The sequence below is a fragment of the Dermacentor albipictus genome, chromosome 1, assembly GCF_038994185.2.
Source record: "Dermacentor albipictus isolate Rhodes 1998 colony chromosome 1, USDA_Dalb.pri_finalv2, whole genome shotgun sequence".
Classification (NCBI taxonomy): domain Eukaryota; kingdom Metazoa; phylum Arthropoda; class Arachnida; order Ixodida; family Ixodidae; genus Dermacentor; species Dermacentor albipictus.
In genome coordinates, this window is record NC_091821.1 from 481,290,573 (window position 1) to 481,311,233 (window position 20,661).

At 45.2% G+C, this 20,661-nt stretch overlaps 1 protein-coding gene across 1 annotated transcript in view; it reads right to left on the bottom strand.

The window, feature by feature from the left end:
• The window catches only part of LOC135901442 (protocadherin gamma-C3-like), a 288,857-nt gene that overhangs the window by 179,070 nt on the left and 89,126 nt on the right, over positions 1-20,661 (bottom strand). The window contains exon 2 of the mRNA XM_065431249.1: positions 10,014-10,184. Within this exon, the coding sequence (XP_065287321.1) occupies positions 10,014-10,161 (148 nt within the window). The 5' untranslated portion in view covers positions 10,162-10,184. The remainder of the gene's footprint in view (positions 1-10,013; positions 10,185-20,661) is intronic.

The window sequence follows — 20,661 nt, forward strand, 5'->3', positions numbered from 1 at the left end:
TGTTCAGGGCGTCTATTCCCAAAAATTAACCTACGTTAGAACGATAGGCTGGCATCCACACTTACGAACAGTTCGAGCGTTCGTAAGTGCGTTCCAGCACATCGTGATGTTAGACCTTTTATTAGTGAAGCCTTGCTGGTCAATGGCACTGAGAACTTGCCAAAGGAAATCTTTGTGAATTCAGCCCCAGTTTCTTAAACTGCTGTGTGTCTTACAGCGAAACAACAGCGTAGCCCTCAAGAGCATTCTTGCTTTCTTTTGTTTTTTTATGTTAATAGACAAGTTCAAGTGAAATAGTTTAATATAGCGAGACTAGCAGAAACCGGTTCTAAAATAGAAACCAGGTTCGTCTTATTCTGTAAGTCTTTAAGGAGGGACTACAAATTTGTTGAAACAATGCGATAAAGAAGAAGGAAAGCGCTAACGTAAAGCTACCTCTAACATCGTGGAACCCTGTGTCGTCGGGTGCCATAATTTCGGCGCGTGAACTGACAGCGAGAATGTTGTTCGTTCTATTTTTCAGGAATAAGCAAACTTCAACCCGCAAGGAAATGCCCGAGAACGTTTTCAAGAAATAATCTATCGGTGTACCGCACGGCCGCTGAATAAGGCAAAGGATCTCATTGACATGCACTGCACCATGAGGGGGAATTAAACCTATTATTACGTTCTTATATTTCTTTTTATGATCTCGCTGTACCAGAAGCGGTGCTGCTACTACGCTGCCTATACTGTCTAGGAATGCCAGAGTAACAGCGCGCCCGTCTGAAGATTACATCGCTGCGCCAATACATGTTACGCCTGCTAAACCAACAGCTATTAACCAGCGCGTATTAAATCAAGCCAGTGCATGTTACCCAAACGTGCTGCAACTCTGCTACTCAGCACGCGTACGCGAGCTCGATTCCAGACCTGACCTGCTATTGGAAACAGAATGCTAAGAATAGCTCATACACTGATATTTCGCGTCAGGTTTGCCATAATACAAGTGAAAATTAATGTCGATGTTTCCGCTGCTGCGCTTCCCATGGCCAAGGTTCTGGCTTCGAAGCGAAGGAAACATTCAATTATCTACTGCAGCACGCCAAACATTGCGCGCATGCAGAAGCGACGAACGGAGGCGTTGTGCCAAGCACCACCGACGAGGCATACACTCAACGCCGGCTGCCGTCGCTCCATGAGTTCACAACTCCCGGCAATCAAGCACACGCGCAATAGGAGCGCACATCTGCGGTCCGCTCAAGGATCCGCTGCTGCGCGGCACACCTGTATGTGAGAACAGCGTCGTTTTGCGCCGTCGTATACGTAAACACGCCGCTACCACTTTTCACGCGCTGGCGACAAAGAAAGAAAGAAAGAAAGAAAGAAAGAAAGAAAGAAAGAAAGAAAGAAAGAAAGAAAGAAAGAAAGAAAGAAAGAAAGAAAGAAAGAAAGAAAGAAAGAAACGAAGCAAAGTTTGCGCTTATAAATATCTGCTGTTGCACTCGCTGCACGGTTGAACGAGTTTGATAAGTGACTCAGTCACATGGGCCGCGCCGCTTGCTCCCCGTCATCAAGATGAGCAGGGATGGTTGCCCCCTCTAGCAACGCAGAATTCGCCGACGTCCGTGCTTGGCATGAACGAGGCTGCACCAGCGAGATAGATGGGTGCCGAATGCGGATATATGGTCGGTACCTCTTTTGGACCGCTTTTTTGCGAACGGTTCAAGCAGAGAGACGCGAAAATGGCGGAGGGCGCAAAAGCAAGAAAGGCGTGAGCGTCATATCGCGAGTACATAATTTCAAGCAGTCAGCACCGAATGCCAGCTGAGTGGTAGCCTTTCCGCTAGCAGCTGTGAAATAGAGTAGGTACCGAAAGGATGGATCTTATGTATACCGCCGTGCGAGAACGTGCCTTCCGGATTATCTATTTAGGGTTTCAAAGGAGCTTTCTTTTTCTTTTCTTCAGGGTTTGCATTCACTGTGCTACGAGATTTATTGAAAGACGTAATTCTAATGGGAGGCAACCACCCATCAAACCGAAGAAAGTGCGAATGAATTCAAGTGTTTTGCCTGTATACGCCGACCTTTTTATTCTATAATTTATTAGATGGCCCGTGAAAATGTAGAATACATCACAACACGGAGCTGGTGGTAATCTGTGCCCGTCGTAGGCTCTGCTATGTCAGCTACCGTACGTATTAAAGGTGTAAGAAATAGCGTCTACACACATCGGCTACCGGTAAGCGCCGACTTGCGCAAACCTTTTCTAGGCCAGAAATTTAATTCCTTGAGATTACGCTCAGCCGCTCTCTAGCTAGAAGGTCACTAGTGATTCAGGAACCAGGGCGGAACATGTTTTTTTCTGCTTGGAGGATGAACGCCTCTGAACCTGTTAATCATAACAGAACCTGAATTCTGACCACGTTTCCTTCATAACAGATGATTTGCCGAGGCATGTCACCTTCCTGAATGGCCATCAGATATATATATATATATTTCTTTAAGCTCACTAACATACGTAGTGTTTCGTACTTAGGACTCAAAGGAACAAACCTGGTTTCTGTACCTTTATCGAGGACTGGTGCAGCCCAACACTTGAGCAAGCTAGCGCACCGCATGAGATAGGAGTGGCAAAACCCCGAATTCCCCCACCATCGGTTGCTTTCTCTTGACCCATCTATGTAGCTGCGGCTGTTACCTGAACTTCCGCGAAGTGATGAAACAATCGTGTACCGCTTACGCGTGGGTGTTGAATTCACCAATACGTATACATATTTTATTGGAATGACCGATAGCGCCGAGTGCAATGCCCGCGGTGTCGAGGACACTATAGTATGCCTCCTGTGCCCATCCTTCGAGGATGAACAACATAACCTCTGCATAGTTTTTAAACAGTTGGAGAGAAAACCATTCAGCTTGGAAATGACCTTGGGACCATGGCCTCGCACATCGCAGCTACAAAAGGTCACACAAGCGCTACTGCGATTTCGGAAAGCTACAGTGGACTGAGCGACCGCCTGTGATACAGAGCAGAGAGCTCTTAATATGTCTATGATATCTACGGCAGCCATTCTCTTCTTTTCCTAATCTTTACCTTCACCTTTGCTTTCTCCCAGTGCAGGGAAGCCAAACAGTCTCAGTCCTGGTTAACCTTCCTGCCTTTCATTAATGTTTTTGCTCTTGTACATATTCTTATTTATTTATTTTATCAAATACTGCCGGCTACCCATTAGCGACCAAGGCAGAAGTGGGTACAAGTGGAAAGTAGAACAAAAGCAAACGTACACTACTGGCGGTAGCATAAAGTTACAAAATGAAACACTGTCCATGACGCAGAGCAAAGAACGTTGACAGAAGTTAAGCAATACTTGAGAATTCACCAATGAGGGCAGCATATATAATTTACAAAAAGTAAGCAAGAGCACTCATGCACGAACAAACAGAAGAAAAGGAAAAAAAGAACTGAGTACGATATGGCCAGATGTCTTACGGCTGTCCCCAAATATGTATTCAAACAGCCCAATCTCAAGACACTCTCGATGAGACTGCCAGATAATCAGCCACTCTTCTGCTTTTTCTTACTTACCGTTTCGCGGGGCACGTCATGCAACTGTCCCTAAGTGATCGCCGCCTGTGAATTCGTTCCGTAGCATCGGTACTTCCTCTCGCGAAATGTAAGCGCCGTACATAATTACGCCAAAGGACGTGCATCACTGTGCCTTACTCTGTCGATGCCGCTAGGAAATGCCAGGTAGTCAGAGTGCACTGTATATGCCCGGAATAAATGGACACGTTGTCCTCTTTGGTACAAGGTCCGTTTTCGCTGGTATAAGAAATAGACCACCAGGCTAAGATATATTCTCTTTTCTACCCATAAAGCTCCAGTTGACAAATAAACTCTACTAGACCGTTTTTTTTTTGTTTCAGTGTACGCTCCGAAGCATGAATGAATCGCCGTCTTCAACCACCTCTTATGCTACCGAAGGACCCGCGCTCCTCAGTCAGAACAATAGCGCAGCTCTTCAAGTATATCCAAGTTGGTGTGTGTTTGTTTTCGCAGGAAGGAAGGAAGGAAAGAGAAATTCAGAAGGCAGGGAGGTTAATCAGAATAACGTCCGGAAACGTTAATGGCTGTTTTCGCAGTGAGAACATAACTACTAAAGATCTCCCTGTCAGCTCAGCTAGATTATACAAAAATGAGGAACGTACTGGCACGAGAGATTGCAGTGCGACGACAATAAATTAAGGCAATTTCACTGATTAAGTTCTATCTAAATCAAGTTTTCGTTATTCACTTTAGGGGTCTGTCCCGATTGCGCAGCCCAACTCCAGTATAGTAATGGAATCATATAAATTTCGCAGTAATCCTGCGCTTACCACCATTTAGGAGAAATGTACCTTGCAGACACATTGATGCTCCTGTTAGCACTTCAGGGCACAGGAGAAAAATTGCATTGCCGGTAATTGTTAACCAACCAACACGGCACAGCAGAATGGGGAATGGCGGTGAGATGCGCCATAGTTTTATTTAGCTATCGTCTAGCTGCTCCTCGGTATATGTATTATCGCTCCGCCTATATAATATTCCACGTGTTATCTTTTAAGTCGCCTGCCGCCAGATAATGCGTCCGAATGAGTTCTCCTCCTGCATACGAAAAAGTTTAGAGTGCATGCCCATATTAGAACGTAAGCCTTAAAGCACGCCACGCGGCTTTTTTTATAACGCCTCACGGCGTTGAAGAAACCCCACAGTCCTTCAAAGCTATACAGCGACATTCGCCTCTACAATGAGTATAGATATGAAAAGAGGAAAAAAAAACGCGTAATTCAGCTCGTGTTTTCAAGGAAGAAATAGTGCGTAATCACACGACGGACCAACGCGACCGACAAGCGCAGAACAATTACGTGCGTTGTCCCATTTCGGTGATCATCGTCGAATGAATCGCGACCAAACAACCGGCACGCGCGTCCAGCTCAAACGAGGAAACGAATCGTACCGCGGCTGCGGTGGCACGCCGTATACGACGATGGCGCAGTGTGCGACCTGCTCGATTACTGCTTGTGTCCTCGGGCAAGCTTCTCCTTATGTTACCATTTCTCGAAGAAAAAAAAAATGAAGCAAAATAAAGCGCCGTTAACGGCACCTGCTGCGCTGAGGAGAACAAGCTGCAGGCAAACTGAGATCCGTTAGATGGCCGTTTATGCACCACCTCCGCGATAAGCTGGCGAATTATGGCTACGGACCAAAGAAAAACAACGGAACTAGGACTCGTTTACAGGCGAGGCCTAAAAACTGCGAATCGATTAGTGGTAGCGCTATCTGGAGCGTACTATCAGCATAGAAAAGGCAGCGCTGAAGTTGAATCTGCGAGGCGAATAAATTAGAAAATTTGAGGGGTTTTTTCCGTAATGGTTTCTCATATTTCTAAAAAAAACAAAACAATTCCGACAAATATTGAAAGACAAGAGCGTCAGATTGCACGCGAGTATAATTTTCTTTCTCGGGGTACGAAGCACAATAAAAGGAGAGCACGTATGGACGTAGAGTTAGTTACGACGTAGTACGAGTATATTAATAAAAACAAAACCTGGAAAAATCCCTTCTTTGCTCACTCTGTGCAGCGCTCCTAAATTATTTTGGTCACTCGGCGTTCTTTTTATATTTCAACAGAATCTGAAAAGGCAGATGATATTGCAGCCCGTTCACGTCTGAATGAGGCTGATGTATACCGTGCACTTGAGACGCAATTTTATGCTCAGCACGAGATGAATGAAATAAAGTTTCATTTAAGTCTTAGCTTAAATGAACAACGGTCCAGTTCGGAAACAAGAGCGCACACAATTAAGAAAGCCCAAGCAACACAGATTCATTGATGCACCGAGTGTCTGTGTGCGCTAACATTTTAGCTGCCACGTGACTTTATTTAGGCGCGTAGCTCAAACGACGGGAGGACAGATGGTACACAAGCATTTGTTCTCTATGCTACGCCTATCTATCTGCCTACACTGTAGTATAATTTACAGCCTTAAAAATGCATAAGGGTCTAACTCGTTCGATAATTCATACCCTTACATTCAAAAAAGTGTGTATCAGAGTTATGACACCCTTGTTTACTTCTAATGGTGTCAATAATTTAACTTTGTATAGTGGGCGCTGCTCGACATGCGGAACAGATAAAAGCCCAGCTCCTTATTTTGTTACCTTGCGTTTCCAGACAACACACGTGTCAGAATAACGTAGCTGGCGTCAGTGCTTGTACATTATACAAAAACGCGCTGGTTGGGGCATTGCGCACTTCAACTAGACTTAACATCACTTTTCACTCGTGCGCTTGGTTCTCAGGGTTTCGAGTGCGATTTTACTTAGGCACCGATGAAAGCACAGAAAAGTATGAGCAATCCGCATACTCTCTGTTGCAAGTTCAGGCAGCACCATACATTAAAAGTATGAGTCAGAGTTACACATTTTATTGCCGGAGTTATTTGCCAATGTTGAAGCGAAATATAAGCAGAATTAAGACTGAGTACTGCTTGATTGCGTTACAAGTTAAAAAAAGAGGAAGTCGTGACCCGAAGAAGCAGAAAAATTGGGAGAGGGGAGACTATGCGTAGCAGTCGGTAGTTTTTAAGATAAATGATTTTTTCACAAACTAAAAGTATTTATGACAGCAAAAAAAAAAGAACAGGCGGCACACATGAAAGGAGAACGAAATGCTACCCGATCGGTGAACATTTCCATAGGACAATGCGAATGGGTTGAAAACATCGCAGCCCCATTCTATATGTTTGACAAAACAGCCATAGCTTTTTATAGCGAAGAAACAGCACATCTGCGTACTACTATACTGTCACTAAATGCAGCCAGTCGAGTTATTCATCATAACAACAGAACGCAACCACAGCACCGAGTGACGTGCTTCAGGCAAAACAGAGCTTGACGTCACAAGTATGGTCACAACATTGACCAGTGTGCACTGTGGAGGCAACCCTGTGGTGGGGGTTGGTGGTGGTGGTGGTGGTGGTGGTGGATTGTAGAAACAGGCGGGTTTAGCCTGGCGAACAAGGCCGGCAATTGCTCCGCCCGAGCGTCTCGCACAATACCGCGGAAAGGTTTCACCATATGTCCATCAAACCAGTCTCTCTTAAGAATTCAATGAGGAGACGTGAAGTTTCTTTACGGGCTATAACTGATCCCTCGGAAAATATAAGGTGTTGCAGGCGCTCTTGCGGAAGGTCCTTGTTTTGCAGATTTTTCAGGAGAGTGTCTCTTTCATCTTGGAATTGCTGGCAGGACCACAAAAAGTGCTCAATGTCTCCTGTCTCGTTGCATGCCGTACAGTTCGGAGAATTGATTCGCCCCGTTTTAAATAACCAGGCCGGTGTATTAGCAGATCCTGTCCTTATTCGATATAGAAGTGTGGCTTCCTCTCGGTGCAATCTCTTGGTTACGCAGGGCATATGCGGTGGAACCCAAAGCGACCCCGTAATCTCCGGCCACGCGCCTTACGAAAATGTAGACAAAAGTGGTCAAACCCGAAGCGAGCACCGCAGAACACTCATGTGAGCAGATTGGGAACAGAGTGTTCGAACTAGTTGCAGGTGCGGCCCGCCGCGAACACTGAAAGCGGCTGGCGCAGTCAAGACTCGCGTCTACACGGCGATTGCATTCGATCGCAGAAAATTCACTCACGCTCTCCAGTACCTCACTCATAGGAGCGAGAAATGGAAAGGTGAACAGGCGTTAACGGTCAGGAAGCGCATGTCGGTGCAGCTTTCACTATTCTTACACCGCGGAGGCCATCGGCACGATCTCATCTGGGGAGCTGAAAGGGCCGGGGGACAAGGGGGCGTGGGCCACGGGGGCTTCAAGGTACAACCTGGAATGTCAAAAGGCAAGGAAACGGGGCACCAGCAGTCGCGCAATATAGTTGTGCCTGTAGTCATTTCTTCTCGGTCGTTATCTTCGCTACCTCATTGTTTCAGGTTCAGCTCGCAGCCTTAACACAGTGCGCAATTTGACTAAACATGCACGCACCCGCACAATTCGCCCGGCAGTGGGCTCTCCCTACTTCGACGTTGTTGCGAGACCTATAGGCGACACCTTTTCGCTAGCACTCTCCGTGCAGCCCGCGCTCATGATGACCGCGGCTGCCCTATAGTTCCTAGCGACCGCTCTTATTCCGGGTTTTCTCGGTCCACATGAGCGACGACACTTTGGTGGTCAGCCGTGCGTCGTTGTGATCTACCTAAGTGAGAGCGCAAAGCTTTGGCAGAGAAGTGTATCACAAAGAGAGCTAGCTGACCAGATGGTGTCCACCAGCGTGCGGCCCAAATGTACTCTCGAGAATCAACGGCGACGAGTGTTCGTGTCTCAGATCGAGGTCGCGATCGGTCCGTGCGGGGTGTGGAAGACGTGAGTCAGCGCAAAGGACTTACAGCCGTAAAAACGAAAGTTATTGTGCCTCTTCCCTCGTTCACTTTCTCGGAACAAGCAGTCATCTAGACTCGACCTAGCTGCGACCGACACGCGTTGGCTTTCGATTAGTATACTGAGTCTCTCGGTCATTTCGGATGTGATGTTACAATACGCACTACAAGACGTTTAGCAAGGAGCTTTTTACGTAGCGCAGAAATATTTAACTGAATATTTGGCCACTTATCCGTAGCCATATTGAAGAAACCTCCCAATTAATATATGATATGACAGCTTGAGGTCAAGTGATTTGCTCACCCAGCAATTCAAAAGTATAATTGGTCCGAAGTATAATAATAATAATAATAATAATAATAATAATAATAATAATAATAATAATAATAATAATAATAATAATAATAATAATAATAATAATAATAATAATAATAATAAACTGCACTCTGGGCGCTTAAACGATTTCGTGTGGCCCGTTCCCACTGGAGGAGTTAAGCAAGTTTCTAAGCAAGTTAAGCAAGTTTCTAAGCAAATGCATCGTTGCTTAACGGGAATTACAAATGATAAATAAACTTCTGTTGACATAGTGATGTCTATCATGTGTCCCTGCGTGAAGTACTGTTGTGTTTGCATGGTTTCCATGCTCTTAGCAAGCAATAGGCACTAGATATAGGGCCATGTTCTTTTCCAGTGACAGCAATCTCTTCAAAACACTTTAGAGCGTAAGCTCCTGACAACTGAAACATGAGTGTATTTTGTGTTTGCATTTGTACTATTTTTCTTCCTAGCAATTCCATTGATTGTTTGTACCACCCTGCTAAAATGACCGCATGGTGATTGCACTATATATAAAATAAAATGAAATAAATTTATGTGTAGAATGTTTATATCGGCTAATGGTATATTATATTGTGTGATTATTCTGTAATCGAATTGCTTAAGGTGCTAACATTTGTTCGTTGAAATATTTTTCATGCTGCTTCTTCAATTGTTATTATTCCTGGTGAGAGTTCCGCAGCAATGTTCTGGTTTTGGGAGCTTCTTCTGTGTATTTAATTCTGCGCATGTATCGTTAACTTTCAGAGTGATAAAACAAGTGAGCGATTTAATTTGACTTAACTTGATTCGTATTGTTAAGGGCTTCCATTCATTGCCTCACTTAGGAAATCCAACAAACACGCAGACTCTTTGAGAATCTGTTACGTCAGGAGGAGGTTGTGCAGAAATTACATCATCCCTGATTTATTATTTTTTCGTCCTTTTTTGTTTATGAAGGATGTACTCACAATGAGACTAAACTATTTGGCATACCAAAAGCGTAATGGACATGTAGATCTTCACTTAAAGTTTCATGTTTGCGTTCCTCTTAAAGAAGCCTTCTAATTTAGGTCCCATATGACAGCTTCATGCATATAGTTTCCTCTGCATGAATACACGATTACACTGATAGCCATTGAAATGTGTCGAACCAGAATTTTCCCTTTAAGCACTTGCATCTATTAGTTGAACTTAGTACGCTGTTGGCATTAACATCGTAGCCTCTTTGGCCTCAAAAATGTCTTCTGACGTTACACCCACGCAGTAAATGGTTTGGTAAGCTCACCTTGATTTGATGTAGTGGTCTGTGCTTGACACTGTGGTGCAGCTATCAGAAGCAGGGCCGTTCTCAGCGCAAGCCACCCAACACCGGGGAAGCGGAACTGCGGCTTCCGTCGCTTTGTGCGTGGATGGGAAGCCGGCGACACCGCCATGACGCCGTTCCACTTCCACAAACCTGGAAATCCGAAAAGTGAGAGAGAGAAAGAAAATGAATCACGTGAGATGTTCCACGCGGCAAGCATTTGAATCAATATACGTGTATACGCCGTCAAAAGCGACAACCGTTGCGTTCTCGCGCTTTCTGGCGTATTCAGCCCCCCACGGTGCGCGGTTCATCGCAACTATCTAGGTGCCGAATGGAGGAGCTGCATTTGTGACTCCATCTCCCTTCTAACTGCTTCTAGCTCATCAACGTACGCTCCTCTTGATCGCCATTGCCTTTTCTTTAGGCATAGACGCAGAACGTGCTACTTCTGTGGTGTGAATAATTTTCTGGCAAGGGCGTCCGCTTAGCCCCATTCCGCCTGGCTTGAGAAACTGTGGTGAAACGCTCGACCACTTGCTTCTACAATGCGTCTCATTCTGCAGTTACCGGTACTATGCTGCTGAGCAAGTTCGAGGAAATTATCATTTCATTTACTTATTTATTTAAATATAGTGCAGCCCAAAATAGGGCTGCATTTCGCTATCTTCGCTCGATGACTTATTTTCGAAAAGCCTAAATTCAAGCAGGTACTGTCCCCATCAAGCTGTTCTTTATGGAATTGGTTCCTGGACTCGACTCGCCTGCAGTGACCCTCCTCTCTCTTAGTGTAATGTGTTGTGCTGTGCCATGGCGCTCCTGCCACTTCTCTTCTTTTTTCCGTCTGAGCAGGCGGGCTAGAGTTGATCACTTTACGAGAACAATTGCCTGCCGGCTTCTCCTTGTTTCTGGGCATCTATATGCATCCACGATTTATAATAACAATTCGCTTGGCTATACAAGGAAAGGAACTGTAGCGGCTATCTGAATCAGGCAACCGCGCCTCTCTTCGCCTACGATGCCCAGCACTGGCGACACTCAGCCATGGCGCAGTTTGTATTGAGATAACACAAACAAAACTGCATATGTTCGCATTTATAAGACTAATAACGCGCAGCAATAAGGTTTCCAAGCCCGTAGACACAAAATGATTTCACGCATAGCTGGTAATTAACACTTCTAAAGCCCAGAAAACTGTCATATACGGCTCAGCAGAGATATACACATACGGCTTCATGCTGTAACTTATAAGTTCCTAAACCTGTCTTTTGTAATAATTCATCTTTCAGGTGTGCATCTACAGTCTCAGGTTACCTAATCGAAATCCCTCACCAGGATCCGGGTCGGGGTAGCCCTTACTCCTGCCGTGACTAGGAAGTGGCCGCACTTTCGCCCGCTATATCCTCGTTCTGAGTGTCCACTCTGCAAGTCGCGAAATGTTGAAGCCGACATCCACCACCTGCTGTGGGTTTTCCCTGCACTGAAACCGACGAGGCTCCGGCACCTCGCAGCAGCGGGGCTCTCGCCGCATAATCTGAGCCAGTACACTGCTTGGAAGCAGGGACCGCATTATCGATTCCTCTTGGACTTCATTAAGTCAGCAAATCTTTTTTCATTCATTTAATCATCCTTATTCACCCCATCCCATACCCTTGTATGCCTTGAGGCATTTATCCTCGCATTAAAAACAAAAAAATCCTTCACCGCTGTCGTTGAGAGTACCGGTGTGAAAGCCATCACCAAATAGAAGGCAGGCTATCGCAGATACCGCTCTATAGCGCTGAAAATAGTAGAAAAAAGTAACTTATTTCATCTTTTCGCCTAAACGGGATGGCACCTTCGTTCCATGCTTTACTTTCATACTGCAGCCGAATTACAGGAACCACGTACGTATCTGTACTCATGGATCGACTGCATCGACTCGTTATGGCGGTACTGGGCTTACACCGAGACTAGGACTAACACTACGATTCAGGACGTCGCATGTCATGACGTCTACGGCTGCGGAACTCTCAGCTCTACGCAGCGCACTCTAATTTATTGACGCAGAGAGTACTGGTAAATGGGCCATGCTTTTCGACTCAAGGCTGGTCTCACATTGTAGACTCAAGGTGGTCTCAATCTTCTAGTAGACATCAAGAGGCGGGAAAAATTGAGTTGGGCGGGCCATATGGTGCCTAGAGGGGAAAACCGGTGGTCCACTCGATTAACAAAATGGGCTCCAAGACAAGGGAAGCGCAGTCGAGGGCGGCACAGAAGTATGGGGTGTGATTAAATCAGGAATTTCGCAGTATTAAGATGGGGCTCAGCTGGCGCAATTGCAGAACGCAGCAAGCGGCTTTCGTAATGCTGTGATTTTTAAATAGGGTGACGATGATGATGAGTAAAAGAGTAAGGAGGAGAAGGGTGGGCTGGAGATGGCAGTATACATAAACTGTGACTGCGCAGGGAAGAACGCCCGCGAACCTTCGTGCCTCGGCTGGAGGCCCTGGAACGTTGGTAGCCGACGCTGTAGAACTGCAAGTCATGCGCGCCAACTGCAGTCGTGGTATTCACTGAACTAACTCGACGTGGCAACAATAATGCTCAGAAGTATTGATAGCCACGCGCTATCGCGTCATCAACAATTGCCGTCGGGTTCGTTATTACGCAAACTTCGGGAACACTCTGGAGTCGTGAAGCCGGCTGCTAAATGTTGGACAAGAGCTGCTGCGGCCTATCACAGCACGAAGCACGTATGTACAGTGGAAGAGAAATAAATTAATGGCAACTTGATCCCCATCCTGTTTCTGGCAGCCCCCCGCCTCCTCCCTCATCCCAACTGCTAATGTTGTATTATACTACGTATGTTTAAGATGCACAAAAACACTACGAATCTTTTAAGTAAAAGTTCTTTTCTTTTTTTTTTGTCTTAAATTCTACTTTTTATTCCTCGCTTCAAAGCACGGCTGCCTAATGTACACCAAAAAAAGAAAGGCATCGAGTCTCTCTCTCTGGAAGGTACTGCGTAATAATAACGCGATAAAGAAGCGATGGACGTGAAGGTATTTCTTGAAAAGATGCACGTCACGATACCCAATAATCACGGATGCAGTCCCCGTGGTAGGCACGCGGAGTAATTTTTCGTCGACTCTGGGGTAAAAGAAAGAAGAAAAAAAACACGGCTCACTTTGGTGCGGCAGTTTACATCAATGCAGCCCACACGTGCCTGTGGGGGCGAGCTGGCCGATATAATGGCTGTCTTTTCCCCCTGATCGGCTCTTCGCTTCGTTATAATGGCGCTGGGCTGTCGAATGTGTAACAGCCCTCGGGGAACGGCTTAGTTCGTGCAGACACAGCGAACGCTGTGGTAGAGAGACGGTGTTCCCGGTCGCGTAAAAGGGAAAGAAATGTATAAACATTTTCGCAGATGGAGACCGATATTCCGAGTTAGAATAATTTTAGATCGTATGCTATTAAACAATTGAGCGATTATAGATGGCGGAGACATGGTAGAGGTTTTAAAGAGAAATTGAAAGACGGTAGAAAATTGGTTCGTACGATTAATATCAATATAGTAAGGCTACTATATCAGCAGGAATGGTGCCGTTAGGGGCACTAATCGTGTCTGTTTTTGAAAGCGGTTTATCAACCATTAATTGAGACCGGACATTTCAATAATTTCATTATCGGCATTATTATTATTATTATTATTATTATTATTATTATTATTATTATTATTATTATTATTATTATTATTATTATTATTATTATTAATCTAATCCACAAGGGCCCTTTATAGGGCATTACATAGAAGGCATAGAGGGAGGCGGCACTGAAGATAACAAAAGGATCATGTCATTAAAAAATGCCAGAACTAACAGAACCGAAGCCATTTTCAAACAGATGAAAATGAAGCGAGTATAACAAAAAAAATATATGGTTATTGTTGTACATAGTAGCATAGTAATAGCAGTAGTGGGAGGTTAAAGGAAACAAGAACAGCCAATACCTATTGGAAGCGCGGCAAAAAAGTTGAAGGTATCAAACGCACCATCTACGCAGACGACATCGCCATCTGGTGCACCGGCGGTAGTGAAGGGCACGCGGAAAGCGCCATGCAAGAGGCGGTAAACGTCACGGAGCAGTACCTGATACCCACCGGACTCAGATGCTCCCCGGCCAAATCTGAGCTTCTCCTTTATAGAAAAGAAAAAGGCCGCAGACCCAAGGGCTGGAAACCGGTCTCGGAAAGCGACATTCACCTGTTCACTCGGAGCGGTGACCCGATACCCAGGGTTCACACTATCAGAGTTCTAGGTATGTTTATAGAATCACGCGGCGGCAACGGCACTGCGTTGCGCAAGATCATTGCGAAAACCAACAATGCTTTTCGCCTTGTCCGAAAGGTCACGAACAGACATCGTGGCCTCAAGGAGGACAACCTGCTTCGGCTCATCAACGCCTTTGTGCTGTGTCACTTCACCTACACCGTGGCCATGCACAACTGGCTCAGAGCCGAGCGGGAAAAGCTTAATGCCCTCATTAGAAAATTCTTCACGAGAGCCCTCGGGCTGCCCGTCAGAACGCATACAGAGGACCTCCTTCGGCTCGGCATACACAACACCATGGAGGAGATAACCGAGGCTCAGGAGCGGGCCCAGCTAACTCGGCTGTCCACCACGCCGGCCGGCAGGCGTATCCTCGAGGAGATCGGACTCGCACCAACCAAGAACTTGGCTGATGACACCAAAATCCCCAGAGAAATAGGGGAGAAGATAATGGTCGCTCCTTTGCCCCGCAACGTTCATCCCGTTCACAACGCAGGTCGTCGCAAGGCAAGAGCATTGAATATAATAAAGCAAGTAAACAGGGACAAAATAGCAGCAAGCTTCGTGGACGCAGCTGCAGACCGAGACGGCAAGGCTTTTGCGGTTTCCGTCGTTGACACGCTGGGCCAAGTCATCAACTGTGCTTCCGTCCGGACGACGAACCCAGAGCTGGCCGAGCAAGTGGCCCTTGCACTCGCCATGCAAGATGGTCGGAGAGACAGGGTGTATAGCGATTCGAAAGCCGCCATCAGGGCATTCCAGAAAGGCCGGGTAGCCCGGCAGGTAGTTAAAATTCTGAAAGGCGCCAAACACGGCAACACCTCCATGCACTCGATCCTTTGGTTCCCTGCACACGTCGGGGCGATTGAGGGGGTTCCTCTGAACCTCAACGAGTCTGCCCACGAGGCTGCGCGTGGCTTTACCGGCCGCACTGCCCTCGGATCGGGCGACTCTCTCCCCGGACACAGAGACGCTCCTCTCACACACAACGAAATCACTAAATTCTTCTACTTAGAGAGAAGGGTTTTCCCCCCGCCTCACTCCAAGTTAAGCAGGCCTCAGGCGGTCACACTAAGACTTCTGCAAACGAACTCATACCCAATTCTGGCGTCCCTTAACAGCATATATCCCGAGATTTATCCGAATTGTTCTTGCGTGGCCTGTGGTGAGGTTGCTACTTTGCCCCATATGCTCTGGGAGTGCGGGTCGCTGGGCCCGAAGTTCACCAAGGAAGAGTGGGACGCGCTCCTGCGTAGTCCCGTCTTTGAGGATCAAATCCTGGCCGTCCAGCGCGCCCGCGATCGGGCCGGCAGACTAGATCTGTCAGTCCCGTCGTGGGATTAGCCGGGTGCGCGTTTTATCGCACTTTCCTGGACCAAATAAAAGTTTATTCACTCACTCACTCACATATTAGAACGAAAAGAATGGGTAAATGATTGAAAGTCAACCAGTAAATGAAGCACAAAGCGCCTGCAGTGAAGAAATAAAATACAATCGCTGTTTTCGCCCGAGAATGCATACACCTGTAACAGTAGTAGCAAAAACATAATAGAAAACGTGCTATACCTAAATGAAAAACAAACACAATGAGTGCTGTTAGATTCCCTAAATTTTGCTGGGTGTCGCTCAAGAACGGCAGCTTCGGAAAGGCCATTCCATTCTTCGATGGCTGTAGGAAGGAATGATTTATCTAGTGCAAGCGTTGCGCCATGAAAACACTGCATTGTTCTGGAAATAAAGAGACGACGAAATATCTGACGAGCGGTAATAGCAGTGTGTCATGCAAAAAAGAAATCTTTATATACCATAATGCAAAAAAGGCATCTGCATGCTTTACCCTTTTTTGCATTATGAATCTTTACCTACCAGCTCAGCTTTCTGTCGTTCTAAGCTTTATATACAACTTGCGGAAATGAGTAAGTCGCGAGATCCTCCGTCTAACTGCTAAAGGAATGAGTTCAAGAGATGATTTATTATGACTAATGCTGGCATATCTTGATTAATGCTGAGATATTTTGATAATGCTGGGATATGCAGTTGTTACTTCGGGACCTGCGAATGTGTACTGTAAACACTGTACTGTAAACAAGTAATGTAAACAAGCTTGTCTCACTGTACACTCTGCACATGAATCTTAACCCTATTGGGCTCTTGGTTATGATGGTCCAAAAGGGAGGTAAGCTGCTGTAGTCGCCATCAATGCAAGAGTTCGTTGTTGAACCCACAAATTCACTAAATTTCTCATACAAGAGAGAGAGAGAGAGAGATAAATGAATGTTTTATTGATGATAATAGCACCAGATATTCGTGAAATGTATATATATATATATATATATATATATATATATATATATATATATATATATATATATATATATATATATATATATATATATATATATATATATATATATATATATATATATATATATACATTTCACGAATATCTGGTGCTATTATCATCAATAAAACATTCATTTATCTCTCTCTCTCTCTCTCTTGTATGAGAAATTTAGTGAATTTGTGGGTTCAACAACGAACTCTTGCATTGATGGCGACTACAGCAGCTTACCTCCCTTTTGGACCATCATAACCAAGAGCCCAATAGGGTTAAGATTCATGTGCAGAGTGTACAGTATATATATATATATAGTATATATATATATATATATATAGTATATATATATATATATATATATATATATATATATATATATATATATATATATATATATATATATAGTATATATGTATAGTATATATATATATATATATATATATATATATATATATATATATATATATATGTATAGCAACACCAGCATACTGATGCACGCGCAAAACTAAGCCAATTTCAGAACGATTGACAAAAGAGATGTCCGAAGTTTCTGAAACGCTTCGTGTATACCATCATTACAAAAGCAATCACGTCATGTGCCGCATGCAAACTCACGCTATCGATCATATATACGAGCGCACTCTCGTGGTCGCGCACTCTCCTGCGCTGCTGCTGATATGCAAGCTCATGCGGCTCACACCGTTTTAGTTTCCAACGAGACGTCGCTTCAATTTTGCACCGCATCTGCCAACAACGATCGACCCTGGCCCGGTTCGGTACAAAGAGAGGCCCCTAATTACCCTCGACGCCATATGCGCGTCGAAGAAGAGCAGAAGGACCCAATTCTTCGGCGCAAGAAGGCTCGCTCCGCAAACGCGGTGTGCCGAACCACCTCGTTAACTTTGAACGCACTTCGAAGAACAAAAGTTTCGCGCACCGACGTACGCGGCTTGCCGCCCTTCTTGCCGCTCGCTTGCTGTTGCAGCGGTGGCGAGCGATCCCGACAGCGATTGCGAGGGTTTTCAACGTGAAGTACGCACGTACAGCACCGGCCCACAGACGGCAAACCGTGGCCGAACAGCGAGCCGCATATTGCACAGTCTGTCCGCCCCTCCGGCCGACTGACCTCCTCTGCATATTTCGCGCCTCAGACCCCATGTGTCCTTTGTTTCGTGCACCGCCCCTACGGACCTAACGGAGGCGTCGTTATAATACTGCCGACCATTTCTCACTGGGACACCGTCTAGTTCGGCGCGAATTGGCACTGTGGCCCTGGAGACAATGAGAACCTGTGGGGCGTACACGCCAGAAAGATGAAAGAGCAAGAACGATCTCCCGCTGCAGCTTCACTTCAAGGGGATGAGCCGCGCCCTGTATAGACGGCGATCTTGGCAAGTCCACACTTCTTCCCTTTTCTGGCACCATCGGTCAAAATATAGTGTGCGGCAGTTGTACTTTCGGAGATGTACTTTGGTCCCACCATTGAACCACGTCTTTGGATTCCACAAAAGGAGAGCAAGTGAAAGAGCGTCAAACATGTGACACAGTTTATAGTACGGTGGAGCAGTGCTATAATGTATGGAGAACCACTCTCTATGCTTTTCAAAGAGCACTTACAGGGCGCCGTGTGACATAGTGCATGCCAGAAATGTGGCAGATGCAAACTGTGCTTATATGAATCATGTGCACCTTCCCACTTGCATTAAAGGGAAGCTGAAAGGTTTTCCAGAAAAAATGAGTGAACATCTGTACATAATGGTTTTCAACCCTCCGAATTCGAATATCGTATCGAAATCGAGCAAAAGAAAGCGCAAATATGTTTTATTTCGACGAAAAGCGCAGCAGCGGACACGCCTAGCTCGCGCGTCTCGTTTCCGCCTGTGATTGGTCGGGCGCCTCGTGACCGCTACACCTCACCATCGAGATATCGGTACACACCTGTACATAACTTTCCGCCTTTAATCTCGGTGTTTAGCTGTGTCATAAAAGAGGATCTGATACAAGATAGATAGATAGATAGATAGATAGATAGATAGATAGATAGATAGATAGATAGATAGATAGATAGATAGATAGATAGATAGATAGATAGATAGATAGATAGATAGATAGATAGATAGATAGATAGATAGATAGATAGATAGATAGATAGATAGATAGATAGATAGATAGACAGACAGACAGACAGACAGACAGACAGACAGACAGACAGACAGACAGACAGACAGACAGACAGACAGACAGACAGACAGACAGACAGACAGACAGACAGACAGATAGATAGATAGATAGATAGATAGATAGATAGATAGATAGATAGATAGATAGATAGATAGATAGATAGATAGATAGATAGATAGATAGATAGATAGATAGATAGATAGATAGATAGATAGATAGATAGATAGATAGATAGATAGATAGATAGATAGATAGATAGATAGATAGATAGATAGATAGATAGATAGATAGATAGATAGATATTCAGGTTTTACGTGCCAGAACAACGAATGAGGAGGAGGAGGAGGAGGAAAAAACGTTATTCCGGTGCTGCACAAGGTGTTTCCACCGGCCTGGCTGGTGCCATGTTGGGACTGGTAGGTCAAGCGTCCTAGCCGTATCACGCGCGTACTGGACAGCCAGGACTTGATGGATATGACCTGGAGATCTGCTCATTCCTAAAAAACGATTCCGAGAAATGCCAGGGCCGAGCAACCCACACTCCCAGAGCAGATGTTCAAGCGTGCATATCTCCTTTTTGCATGCTTTACGTATAATGTTCATGTCTGCAATGCCATACATTTCCTTTATTTGTACAGGTGAATAATAAGACTGCGTTTGTAATTGCCTAAGTGTAACTGATTGGGCTCTGTTTAGCCTATAGTGAGGGGGTGGAAACTCTCTCTTCCCCATGCAGTAATGTTTTGTAATTTCATTGCATGTAATGAGCGTATCTCTCTGTAGGTTCTCCAATCCAGCAGAATAAAAACCATGTGTAAAAGCGGCCCGGGCTGTAAGGTCGCGGGCGACGTTGTTGGCCGATTCATTTGGATTGACACGAATGTCATCAAGTGAACCAAGGTGCACCGGGAACCAATAAATGTAAGGTGTAACATTTGTTTGCCCTTTGTTAATTATTCTCCCAGCCTGTGGGGCAATCTTTCCGCTATTGAAAGCTCTAACAGCTGTTTTCGAGTCACTATATATTTCTAAAAAACAACGATAATATCATGAGGCACGCCGTAGTAACGTACTCCGGATTAATTTTTACCACCTGGAGTTCTTTAACGTGAACCCAACACGGGCGTTTATTGCAATCTGGTGGCAGCGGCTGGCATTTGATGTGACGCCCTAGGGATTTAGCGGCGCAATGGCGAAGTACGTCACCACGGCGGGCGCCCCTCAGGCAAGTGCAAACAGCCAGTGCAAACAGAAAGTACAACTTTTATTGCAATGTGAACTGTTGTGTGGTCAGGCATTTCGCAGGCATATATGACACAAGAAGGCCCTTGAAACAACAATAATCTATACGAACCAGAGCTAAGTGTAAGTGTAACACTTTATTGGAAGTAAACTAAAACATTGCTTATCGAACGCAGATTGTCAAATGTACGTCTCACTATGGCAGCAAAAATTCGCGTTTGTCGCAGCATCATTTCAAAGTAATTTTGAACAATTTCCTCTTGAGCTTTACATGATATTGTCTTTTTCTTGCAGTCACTAACTCCAGCCTCGTCAGATGGGCAAGCATCCATGCAGCCCTCCCTATGTGCAGTCGTTCCTGTGTGCAGCTCACCAGACTAACTATTCATTCCTTGTGGTGAGCGTACTAATGCCTTCAAATACACCTTGGTTTCGACAATAAGTTATCAATGGAGTCTATTACCAGCTCACACTCGTTCCTTAGCGCTGAACTTCCTTATAGACAGGATCAGCTATATTTAATCTCCTCTTTCTGAAGCGCTTTGTATCCACGTCATCT